The following is a 13,308-nucleotide window of genomic DNA, read 5'->3' as shown; positions in this document are numbered from 1 at the left end:
AAATATATATTTTGCTACCTACCCTATACTTTCAACATTGAAATTACAAAATTCGAATGAAAATTCAGGTATATGTCCTCGTGAAAATTGATACGTTCGATTTGTTTCCTTTGGTCATTTTAAAATCAAAATCCTATTTTGCTTCTCTGCAAATTGCATGCCTACATTATGATTTAAATTTCATATCCAAATATAGGGGAAGACCAGGAGCAAAGTTACAGCGGTGAGCTCTTCCAGCCATTACTAAAAAAATGCTGGATTCAGGATGTATATCGTCAGGTCATCATGTCTTTACTGCCGGCGCCAGAAAATCTGAATTGTTTGCTTCTTATGCATGGATTGTAAGTTGAAGAGGTGGTTTGAGACCGCTGTCATCTTCGGCCGGACGGTCACTGTATAATGTAAATTGATGTCCGGGCTCCTCATCGCAGACATGATGTTACGTCAGTATTCATAAACAGCGTCCTTTTGAAAAAAGACGTGGTGAATGACGAATACAAAGTTATACAAATTATAAAGTGAATAAAGAGAGCAAGGAGAAGCGTCAAAAGATATATAGCGAACAGTTTTATATCAGGCATTGGGCCAGGGCATTTCGTTTCAGCAATCTTCTATCCGTTCATTATATCGGGTGTGTCATATGTATTGCATACTGCATTGTGTGTCTTGAGCGGATAAAAATAAATTTATTAGGCTAGAAATTTATATCAAAGGATATAAAAATGAAAAATACACGATGACGATCTCAGTATAAACTAATACATACTATAAATAACTATACTTAAAACTCGTTTCTCTCATTGCAAACGAGTTTAAAGGTCGAGTGAGCGATTCGCAAGTTGCTCAGGACCTTTTTGGGGCCTTGGCAATGACACGGAGATACGATTAATGTCAGAAGAGATCATATTCTACTTGAAAAATCAAACAGTCATTCATTTTTACTAGGGCCATTTTTATATGACCTTAAAAAATCAATAATATGACTTTAATTTTTGGAAAATATGACTTTATATGACTTTATGTGAAAATTGCGTATTTTTACTCACGGAATTACGGAGTAAAACATACGCAACATAACAGTAATACACATCCATTTTTATTTTAACCCACTGTTGTAGTAGTTTCATCCTAGTGTGGAATGTTAGAGTCTTTGAAGTTACGATTTGGACGTAAAATGATTTCACAGACACTGATGAGGGTTGACATTTCTGCAGTTTTGCATACAGCGCTGGCGAAATGTCTTGTCGTTGTAGCTCCATAATTTGTTTCCCATCGTTTTTGTCGAATCGCTTCTTCGTGTAGTTTCTGAGCTCAAGCAGTTCTTTTCCGAAATCAAGGGTATTTAGATCGGCATGAGCCTCTTTGATTTTTTTCCATTTTGAGTATAAATTTTGAAATATTGTTCTAGTCGAGGCATATTTCTGTTAACTGAATGGCCCTAATAATTACGTTATCGCTGTGGTCTAACGTATTGGCAATAATAAACAATAATGGCCAGACTAGATTCCCGAAATGGCATTGACTTCAAGTACTTCTATAATAATTTAGCCATAGCCCTACTATATTATTATATATTTAATTAAAGTCGGATATTTCTCGGAACGACACGTTGTACGAATTGAACTTTGCAATTAGCCTATCTTTATGCGTGAATTGCGTTGAACGAGTAGCATATGCGTATATCTTCCAGTGTTGGGATCAAGTCACTACCTTCGAGTCCCGAGTCATTTCGAGTCATGGCACATTTTGACTCGAGTCAAGTCAAGTCAATCGATTTTCGAAGATGACTCGAGTCAAGTCAAGTCACTCGTTTTTTGGAGGTGACTGGAGTCAAGTCGAGTGAAGTCAAGTCAAGTCATACGTACAAGTTGACTCGAGTCTGACTCGGGTCAATTCATGACTCGAGTGATCCCAACACTGACATCTTCTTTAAATTAAATTAACAAATCCAGGGATATTTAGATATCCCTAAGCAACTTATAGGACACATTCCAGAGGACTTTTTGGATATTGATCATACAAAATGTACAATTGAACTCTGAAAAAGTCTGCATTATATAGATCGTCGGCTGTTATAAAGGAAAAGACAAAATTGGACCGTAACGTGTTTCGACAAACCTTCAACACAATCGTTCCTATTATCAATTCATTTTTCTGACACCTCCGTGTACTTACGAGCTTTAAAAGCGTCGTAACTGCAAAGTTTTTTAGTCACAATTGATCTGCGTAATCCAGAATAAAAATAATGTCAATGTAGCAAATTAAGCCTGACAATTATTGTCACCAGAAGTCACCAAACCTTCCTTATCACCATTCTCATATCCCGAAACCGAATTACACGGTCTGTGCTTAATATTCATAAATGATGTCAATCAGTGGCGTCAATACTATGTGTCATTATCACCCATAAAGGACGAGCTGGCCTGTCATAAATAGGAAACCCAAAGTTCGAAGAAGGTTTGTAAAACTAAATATTTGCTTACTGGAGTAAGGGGTAAACCCGTCATTTAGTAGTTAGTGCCGAGCGGGTTGCCGCGTTCAAGAAGCATAATTGAAGTCGGTCTTATGCAGGGTCGCGATTTTTTGGTGACTCGAGTCATTTTCTTTAAAATTAAAAATGACTCCACTCATTGACTCGACTTGTACTCGACTTATTTTGCATGACTCGGACCAAGTCAAATGACTCGAGACTGGGTCTAACAAAAAACAGGCGTTTTTTACGAGTAGAAGTTCTTTTCGAAGCAGCCAAAAACATCCTTAAGTAAAATTAGGTGACTATGAAAACTACTCAGGTGAGTAGTTTTAAATAGCACTTATAAATGTGCACTCGTTGCCCGTCAAAACCTGGAAACCGACATATGCTTGAACGAAGAAAAACTACCATATGATCAGGACGGAATACAAGAAAACGCGTAGCGCTATCAAGTTGCCGGACCTGTAGTGGTGAAACAGCATCTCCCGACTATCCGACAATCGCCGAGCATGTCCGCATTCAAGTCGAAATACAAGCAATTTCTTCTAGATGAATAGGCCTACTATTATAGTCAGCCTTCAGGATTACCGGACCATGAACTAACATATCGATCTCGCCAGCCGCCATCATGCCACCCCATTTTTTTTCTATATTATCTACTTTTACTTTTCATTTAGTGTGCATACCTCTTCCCTACTTCGGCTAGGTTAAGGGGGGTGCCTGATTTTAAAGACTAGCCCACTCCAAGTCGTTTCGACACCTATTCCTATCTTCTCATTGTATCGCAGTTTTAAAATGATGAAAATATGCGGAATGTGCAGAGAGCTCGGTTTATTTTCCCACGCAGAAATGTATTTCAAACAGCTTGACGACTCGCCGCAACATGTTATCTAAATAACTTTACTAGTTTGCTAGCGAGTGGCGTAGTTGGTTAAGCACCAAGGGGAGTGGTTCGAATCCCGGTTCGGACTAACTTATATGTGTCGGAGGTTACATGGGCTCCTCATCACCGACCTCACTGCAATTGCGGTGACTTAAAAGGCCCAGATATGACAGTGGATCGAGCTATAAGCTATGAGTCGAAAATAACGAACCGATGAAAGCCTTGAAGATACAGAGACTGCCCATCAGCTCATGAAGAAATGCATTAAACTGCGGTGTGATAAAATGTGATGTCGAGGAGCACAAAGCCCTAATCAGGCTATAAGCATCACTGTTGTGTTGTGAGTTGTAATAATGATAATAATATACCAGTCCCTGAATTTATAGGTCTTCGTGATATGTAAAATAAGGTCGCAATAAGTCGCTACACGCAGAATAAGGTCAGTCGCATGCAAAATAAGGTCAGTCACATGCAAAATAAGGTCAGTCACATGCAAAATAAGGTCAGTCGCGACATGCAAAATAAGGTCAGTCACATGCAAAATAAGGTCAGTCGCGACATGCAAAATAAGGTCAGTCACATGCAAAATAAGGTCAGTCGCGACATGCAAAATAAGGTCAGTCACATGCAAAATAAGGTCAGTCGCGACATGCAAAATAAGGTCAGTCACATGCAAAATAAGGTCAGTCGCGACATGTAAAATAAGGTCAGTCACATGCAAAATAAGGTCAGTCGCATGCAAAATAAGGTCAGTCGCGACATGCAAAATAAGGTCAGTCGCATGCAAAATAAGGTCAGTCGCGACATGCAAAATAAGGTCAGTCACATGCAAAATAAGGTCAGTCACATGCAAAATAAGGTCAGTCGCGACATGCAAAATAAGGTCAGTCACATGCAAAATAAGGTCAGTCGCATGCAAAATAAGGTCAGTCGCGACATGCAAAATAAGGTCAGTCACATGCAAAATAAGGTCAGTCGCGACATGCAAAATAAGGTCAGTCACATGCAAAATAAGGTCAGTCGCGACATGCAAAATAAGGTCAGTCACATGCAAAATAAGGTCAGTCGCATGCAAAATAAGGTCAGTCGCGACATGCAAAATAAGGTCAGTCACATGCAAAATAAGGTCAGTCGCGACATGCAAAATAAGGTCAGTCACATGCAAAATAAGGTCAGTCGCGACATGCAAAATAAGGTCAGTCACATGCAAAATAAGGTCAGTCGCGACATGCAAAATAAGGTCAGTCACATGCAAAATAAGGTCAGTCGCGACATGCAAAATAAGGTCAGTCACATGCAAAATAAGGTCAGTCGCGACATGCAAAATAAGGTCAGTCACATGCAAAATAAGGTCAGTCACATGCAAAATAAGGTCAGTCGCGACATGCAAAATAAGGTCAGTCACATGCAAAATAAGGTCAGTCGCGACATGCAAAATAAGGTCAGTCACATGCAAAATAAGGTCAGTCGCGACATGCAAAATAAGGTCAGTCACATGCAAAATAAGGTCAGTCACATGCAAAATAAGGTCAGTCGCGACATGCAAAGTAAGGTCAGTCACATGCAAAATAAGATCAGTCACATGCAAAATAATGTCAGTCGCGACATGCAAAATAAGGTCAGTCACATGCAAAATAAGGTCAGTCACATGCAAAATAAGGTCAGTCGCGACATGCAAAATAAGGTCAGTCACATGCAAAATAAGGTCAGTCGCATGCAAAATAAGGTCAGTCGCATGCGAAATACGGTCAGTCGCCACATGCAGATTGCAGACTGTAAGGTCAGTGGCACAAGGAAAAAGTCGGATTTGAAGTAAGTATTTGGATTTATACACGGACTGTTAATATTCTAGATGCGACTAATCACCCCGTAATCGTAATAATCGTATGATCATGTTTTATTTAAACATCTTCGCCTTTAGGATATAGATGAGGAATCTCAATCATGAAATTACTATATAGGAAAGATATTTTAACTTTATTTTTCATAAGAGAAAGACTTGGACTTCAAATTGAAATATGAATTTGGATTTACGCGCCGACTGATAATAATATTTTACATGCGACTGACTTCGTAATCAAGATAATCATGGTTATCTTTTGATTGAAACATCCTAAGACTTAGGATATAGATAAGGAATTTCACTGCTGAACGTAGGCTACTATACAGGAAAGATATTTTGAATTTAGTTTTCATAAGAAAAAGAGTTGGATTTGGAATTGAAATATAGATTTGGATTTATGCGCGGACTGACCTTATTTTGCATGTCGCGACTGACCTTATTTTGCATGTGACTGACCTTATTTTGCATGTCGCGACTGACCTTATTTTGCATGTTTTTGACCTTATTTTGCATGTCATCGCACCAACCCTCCTCAATCAGACACCCACCATAGCAATTTACAACGTTGTAAATTGCTATGCAGCCTAGTTATACCTGGTAAAAATTTATGCATGTATTGATGCATTTGACAACATTAACACTAAGCTATCGACAGTGTCAAAATGGATGGCATCTAACCAACTTCAGCTTAATGCCTCCAAAACCAAAACCCTCGTGTTTCATACACAAGTCAATCGCAGTGGAATTATAGTAAATAACGCACATCTTGATACACATAAAACTGTTAGATATCTTGGCATTATCATTGATGATAAACTCGGATGGTCTGATCATATCAACAATATAAAAACTAAAATCTCGCGTGGTGTCGGGGCTCTCTATCGCCTTAAAAATTTAATTCCTCATCAAACTCTCAGATCAGTCTACTATGCCTTAATTCACTGCTATCTTATTTATGGGATCCTAGTTTGGGGACCCTGCTGCGAAAAAACATCTGCAGAAATTGCAAGTCTTGCAAAACCGAGCCATACGAATTCTCCGTCGGAAATCTAGATATGAGAATTGTAATAGCATGTATCGTAGCGTTGGAATATTGAAAGTGTAAGACGTTTTCAAATTTGAGGTAATGAAATTCATGCATAGCTATCATCAGGATGAACTGCCACTATATTTTGATAATCTGTTCAAGATACCTTCAGATACCCACCAACATCATATCAGATTTTCTTCTAACTTGTCTCTGTCTGTGCAACACCACTCTACCAGTCTAGTACAAAATTCAATCAGTTTTATTGGTGTGATGCTTGGAATAAGCTGCCACCTAATCTCCGCAATTTAGACTCTTGTGCTTTTAAAAAACAATGTTTTCATTCTCTTATCTCTAACTACCGCTAAATTGTATTTGTGTTGTATTTCAAATTGGTCCGTGATACTGTGTCTTATTTTTCCTATCGTTCGTTGGTTTATTTTAATTTAATTTAATTTTATATTTTTTCATTAGTTAACGACTGTGAAAATTGCTCCTGTCCCGGGTGGCTCGGCTCTGAAGACTATGTCATATCGAGCCTCCCGTCTACCTTGCATGTCGCATTTCACTGTTACATTTTTGTAGTGTTATGTTGATATGTAATGTATACGAATAAAGATTCTCTCTCTCTCTCTCTCTCTCTCTGCACCCACCTTGGATAGAACTATAGATAACTAAGGTTTACCTTAGTTATCTATAATAGAACACGATAAATAATGAGGCATACACGTACGACGTACGTACGGTACAGCGACCGCTGGAATGAAAAGTAATGAAAGATATCATAGAATGGACAAGCGATGAATTCGAGAATGACGAATGAATGAATACGAATTACGATATATGTCCGACGATCGTCAGAAAGCTGTCTGTTCCGCAGTCGAGGTTCGGCGTACTTGATAGAGCGGTTTGTTTTCATGTCATTTGTTCTGAACATGTGGGATAGTTCGGCGCGTGTGTCCTGTATGTCCTTGATTTAGATTACTAGGTGAAAGAGTAGTGGGATTTCGTGGGGCAGTTACCGTAATAAAACTGATACGTAAAATTGGCAATTTCTAGCTTCCTCAAATCTGTAATGGCTACAAAAACAGAATGTTTTGAGTTGCACTTCGTTACGTTGGATGTAAGTTATCATTTTTGATTCGTTGACAGTGTAATCATAATCATATTTATCCCTCTGTTTCAGTAGTTTTATCCGAATACAGCTAAATTATACATACTGTTCTTAGTTTGGAAGTGTAAATTGTACCAAATTATGGATCCGTCTAAGCGGGAGGTCGTGAATTGCATGTTTTCTGAATGGTACCCAAAGTTCTCACATCTCACAATGAAAAGGTATGCACTTTACCATATTTCACTGAATCATTATCGTTTATTTTAAACATATAGGCTTAACATTCCTTGTAATCTATTAATCTAATGTAAGATTGTGAAATTCAACCATGAATAAGCTTGGATCGAAGCTTTCGTATGCGGCGACGTTGTGTTTTCAAAAGAACGTCTACAAACCAAGGCCTATTTTTTGCAACTATTCTCAAGTATCAAGTGAGAGTAAACATTCAAGACTTATTGAATTGGGACACCGTAAACTTATTTCGCTGGAGGGTAGGGATGCAGAAAACTTTTTGCAAGGAATTGTAACCAACGACGTCACTTTACTGCCCGAAATGAAGTGTATGTACGCAATGGTATTGAACCAGCATGGACGGGTCGTGCATGATGTAATGCTGTACCATCAAGAATCGCAAAGCAAAGACACGCAACACATTTTAGTGGAGTGTGATGCTACATCACGCGAATCACTAATGAAAATGTTCAAGCTTTATAAACTACGAAAGAAACTATCAATTTCACCGAGCGATATAAAAGTTGCACAAGCTTTAACTTCAGATCCTAACGAAAGTGTGTTATCAACTCTATCTGGTGTATGCGGACAAAGCCTTGACCCAAGATCTCCCGCATTGGGACATCGGATACTTTCTGAAAGTTTGCCCGATGATATTTCCACAAATGAATCGCACGAATATCATTCTAAAAGAATTTTGAATGGAATTCCAGAAGGAACATTAGATCTTCCGCCAGGAGGTTGCCTGCCGTTGGAATGCAATTTGGACTATATGAACGGCGTCAGTTTCCATAAAGGATGCTACATTGGTCAAGAACTGACTGCACGTACCAAGTTTACCGGAGTGATAAGGAAAAGATTACTACCAGTCACGTTAAAAGGGGACGGTAAACTTGAACCCGACGATAAGTTGGTAACTGGGAAAGGGAAAAATGCTGGGAAATTACGTTCCGTGTACCGCGATTTGAATATGGGACTGGCTTTGGTCCGTTTGGCTTATTTGAACGATACTCTTTTTAGTAAAAATGGAGAATTTGAATTGCGGTGTCATGTTCCATCGTGGTGGCCTTCTAAAGATGGGTCTGAATTTTCAGACGGAGTTTGCGGGCCTAACAGCAACTCTTGATCTCAGTTCCATGTTTTATTATTTGTTCAGTATTTGAAGGGAATCTTGTAGGTACAGAAATTCTGTATACAATTAAATGATAAATTCACATTGAAATAAACTCGAATATTCTCAGCTGACTCTCGTCAGGTGTAATCGTCAGCAACTATTAGATAATTGGAGATAACATTGTATATCAACAATCGTATCAGCAAATGTGACGTCAACGGCATCAAAATTTAAGTTATCTAGACCAGTCCAATATATTCGGGTTTATTTCAATATGAATATATTATTCAATCCTTTCAGTGTGTCGAAATTGTGATTCTATAGTTTATGAGACTATATTCTAGCCTGACATGATTGATGTTGAACATGTGAGCAAGCTACCGTACTACTCTATGCGTAAGATTTAATGATATTGTCGTAATTTATTTCATTTTTTATGGTATAGCAGTTTGCAATTACTTGTACGTAACAATATTTGATGGATAATTCTAGAGATCTCGTGTCATTGAGAAAGGCCGTTCATTCTTTCATTTGTGTGCCTTGAAAATCCACCAACCCATGTTGTGGCAACAGGAGTTTGTGTATAATGTAAAAATTGTATATTAAACCTAAACCATTTGCTTGCCTCGATTATTCGAATACTTATGCTGGGGGCATATTTTGTGATACGACTACTGATATACAATTAAATAGTATATTCATATTGAAATGAACCCGAATATTTTCGGCTGACACTCGTCAGGGGTAATCGTCAGCAACTAGTAGAGAATTGGATTACCCCTGACGAGTGTCAGCCGAAAATATTCGGGTTCATTTCAATATGAATATACTATTTAATTGTATATTGAAGTTCTGTACCTCCAAGAAGCTCTTCAGACTACTGATATACGAAATTCTTTTGAAATCCATACTACTTGCTGAAAATTACCCCTGACGAGTGTCAGCTGAAAATATTCGGGTGCATTTCATTATGGACATATTATTCAGTTGAATGTTTATGTGCTAAGTATAATTGCTAAATTCCTCTGACAGGTTGAGTGCACGTGTATGATTGCTGACTATTCCAAAACTTCTCACTTGTAACTGTACAGATAAACTTTTAATGAGAAATCAGAATTGATAATAACAAACATTTTGTGACCATATCTATCAAATCAATCTATTTTTTTTCCAGTTATATCATTAATTTGTCTGACGAATTTGTAAAGTATTTACAAGACAATGGGACTATTATTCTGCCGAAAGGAGCAACGCTCGATATCCAAGCTCAAAAAGACAGCGAAGATGAATGGTCCGATAGTGAAGACGTCAATGAGGTTGTTATTTATTAGTATCTTGAAGCAACTTAAATTGATAATCTGTTATGATGTAGTGCCTACCACCTAGACAGAGTAGTCATTCTTGCTACTCAAGTAGAAGTATCTCAAATATCTTGAATTTATGCTAAGTTACAAGTAAAGGTAGCCATTTTCTACAGCAAGCTTTCGAAATTCAGAAATGCATCATAGCGGCTAGCGCAAAATGACATCTGGCAATGCAAACAGGTGAACTTTTGGAAAAACTTTTGCTTCCAGTGTTACAGACCATTTCATTCTTAAGAGATGCAATCCAATCTCAATACTAATTTCTACTTTACAAAATCTAATGTGTTCAAAAAGCACATAGTTTTGAGGGGATTGAGATTTCAAAATTCAATAATGAGTGTCTGTCGTAGTTTTTTTCCATGTTTGATGAGTTATCATCTCATAACACCCCTTTTAAATCCCTCTGACTCTTCTAATGTATGTTGTATTTTTTCAAGCCAATATTTGTAATTCGAATATTTTCACATACAGTATTTCATAATAATCTTAGTCTTGCTATTGCAGAAAACTTGTTTCACGTCGGTGATGGATCTCTTTGGCATTTCTGAGCTACATTCAGTGACGGCCAAAGTAGTTTTGTAGACATTTTACACAGTAATGGGCATAGAAGTACTAGTAACGCATTTTAAAACAAATCCACCAGAGTATGTGGTAAACTGAGGCAACCTACACCTATTTTTTTAGAGCGGTACTTTAACTTGGCATGTTAGGGACGATCTATACTGATGTATGGTAGGTAAAGCAATTGTATCTCTGTGCTAACCTGAAGCTGCTTGCTTTCTAGGACTGTGCTGTCGATTTTCCTGACGTAATCGGAGCTATAAAGCAAACGTTGCAAAGTCTAAATCATAAGGCGTTTCCTAAGTTGAACTGGAGCGCACCGAGGGATGCCGTGTGGATCACTCCGAATAACAACCTGCGATGCACGACGCCAGGTAATCATTGCTATACTGGTGACTAATTACGATAGTTGGTGAAGGTGTCTTTGCTTTTTAGGTGACATCATTCTCCTTTTAAAAAGTTCAGACTTCGTTACGTACGACTTGACGTCCCCTTTTAAATTATGTGAAAATGATCTGACAGTGGATCCCGCATACCCAACACAGGTAAATGAGTCGATATATTTTTCTACGTCCCTGTGTTGGAACGAACTTTTCTATTATTTCTATGGAATTTTGATTTCTTCACTTTGCCAATCCTTGGGCGCCTTTACTTAGCGGTGCTCACTCTTTACTACAGAATGCGTAAACCTGGATTATTTTTTAATCCTGGATTTGAATTATATATCTTGTTTTTGAATACAGATTGATTTTTAAGCAATTATATGGGTATTTGAGTTATATTGTATGCTATTTAGGTTTGTAAAATTCAAGTTAATGTAGTGTACCTTTTTCCTTGGAGCATCCTCTCATCCTTGATCATATTCTATATTCAAAACTGAATCATTTGGTATCAAATATATACCGAGAGATAAATTTTCATTGGATGCGCCCGATTCATAGTGATATATCCCAATTAGTATATTTCCTCGTGTTCAACTTGATTTCTCATTGGTGCAGAAGGTGCCGTATTTCCCGTCCTCACACCAGTACGTTCTTCTGAACAGCTTGTCCTCCGCAAATGGGCAAACCTCGTGGTTGGGATGGAGTTTCGGTGCTTTGTTCGAAATCGTAAACTTATCGCTATCAGTCAGAGGAATCACACCCAGTATTACGACTACGTTGAAAATCAAAAGGATTCGTTGCCGACCGAAATCTATTTGTTTTTTAAAGAGAACATCGAGAACAAATTTGATAATTCCAACTGTAAGTTGAATTTTTTGCCGATGTTTATGGAGCTGTTCACAATCTTGCTTTGTAACAGATGTGGTGGATGTTTATAAGAAACGTGATGTGAGTATTGTATTACTCAATTGTATATTGAAGTTTTGTACCTCCAAGAGCCTTTATTGGTATATTCGTTTTTAAGTATTTATTTATTTCCGTGTTGTGGCCTAGATCCTTGCTGATAATATATCTTTCCGATTCGCAGGGTGATTTTTGGATTATCGATTTCAACCCTTGGGGTTCGATGACGGATCCGTTGTTATTTGCGTGGGAAGAACTGATGGAATTCGATGCGTCTTCGTTAAACGAGCAGGATTGTCCAATATTAACAAACGGTAATTGCGTTTAATCAATCGTGTTTGTCATTCTAGCTTAACTTTCTTGGAAATATATTATGTAATGTAGTAGGTATGAATACTATAAAGGTCAGATTGACTTGTGACTCGGAGCCTTGTGACTTGGTTACAACCCTGATCGCAGCATACAAAACACGTAGTGCAAAGTTACGAACGTTACTGGAAATAACGCATTTCAGAATCTAGGGTCATCAGAATACGTCCTCTTTTAAGAGGATTTCTAGTCTTTTTTTTGATAAATTGAAAGTGTTCTCGGTGTATGCCTCAATGTCCTTTTTTTGGGGAATTTGTCCTTTTTTTCTGGAAAAAGTATTAAAATGCCATCGAAAATACGACCTCGGCGCAGCGAACGTCAGGTTTTTTTTTTTGTATTGCGGCTGTCAAAATTTTTAAAAGGGTTCCCTTTTTCGGATCCCGAAACATGGTAACCCTACATAATCATCCCACAGCATTGTCACAAAGAGCAATGAAATCGGTATAGTAAAAAAAAACAAGTATCTTTAATATGATGGATAACAGGCAATATATTCTTTGCGGCGGCATAAAAGGTACAAATTTGAACTTTGACATACTGCATTATGTTATGACATCATAATGAGTGATACTCGACTGGTGACACGTGATTCAGAATCGAATCACTCGGTTCCTCGATTTTGCTCATTCGAAAAAATGACTCGAGTCAAGTCGAGTCACCGAAGAATCGTGGCTCGAATCGGACTCAAGTCGTTGCAACCCTGGTATCGACAAAAAAGTTAGATATAGGTCGTGCTCCAACAGGGTTGTAACGAAGTCACAAGGCTCCGAGTCACAAGTCAATCTCACTCGTTTAGTTTTGACTCGAGTCAAGTCGAGTCATTTTTAATTCGCCACCGCGTCAAGTCCGAGTCCAAGTCATCAAGCAGTGGTTCGAGTCCGAGTCATGGTATTATGCCTCGGGTCCGAGTCCAAGTCATTGTGTTGACTGCACAGTTTCCAGATAAAGTCTTGGTAAACCCACTTTTTATAACTCTATTTGGTGATATCGATTGGTTTGCATTTATAATATACTAATTTTTCTCACTTTTAGCAGTTTCTGGT

General features: G+C 38.1%; 2 protein-coding genes across 3 annotated transcripts in view; both read left to right on the top strand.

Moving 5' to 3' along the window:
- Positions 1-7,184: 7,184 nt before the first annotated feature.
- The window catches only part of LOC145454766 (translation initiation factor eIF2 assembly protein-like), a 43,530-nt gene continuing 37,406 nt past the window's right edge, over positions 7,185-13,308 (top strand). Inside the window, exons 1-7 of one of the 2 annotated variants that reach the window (XM_080332751.1) lie at positions 7,185-7,561; positions 9,860-10,001; positions 10,834-10,984; positions 11,046-11,155; positions 11,656-11,854; positions 11,913-11,941; positions 12,081-12,210. In XM_080332751.1, coding sequence (XP_080188877.1) covers positions 7,482-7,561; positions 9,860-10,001; positions 10,834-10,984; positions 11,046-11,155; positions 11,656-11,854; positions 11,913-11,941; positions 12,081-12,210 — 841 coding nt within the window. In that variant the 5' untranslated portion in view covers positions 7,185-7,481. The remainder of the gene's footprint in view (positions 7,562-9,859; positions 10,002-10,833; positions 10,985-11,045; positions 11,156-11,655; positions 11,855-11,912; positions 11,942-12,080; positions 12,211-13,308) is intronic. The other variant, XM_080332750.1, reaches the window with a different exon arrangement.
- On the top strand, positions 7,575-9,859 carry LOC145454767 (iron-sulfur cluster assembly factor IBA57, mitochondrial-like). Its single transcript, XM_080332752.1, has 2 exons — positions 7,575-9,347; positions 9,554-9,859. Exon 1 carries the CDS (start codon positions 7,669-7,671, stop codon positions 8,695-8,697), a length of 1,029 nt encoding a protein of 342 aa, XP_080188878.1. The 5' UTR covers positions 7,575-7,668; the 3' UTR covers positions 8,698-9,347; positions 9,554-9,859.

Source organism: Botryllus schlosseri, chromosome 13, assembly GCF_051294905.1.
Source record: "Botryllus schlosseri isolate E-star chromosome 13, Bs_hap1, whole genome shotgun sequence".
Lineage (NCBI taxonomy): Eukaryota > Metazoa > Chordata > Ascidiacea > Stolidobranchia > Styelidae > Botryllus > Botryllus schlosseri.
The sequence above is the reverse complement of the archived record's forward strand: the minus strand, read 5'-3'. Positions and strand labels throughout refer to the sequence as shown.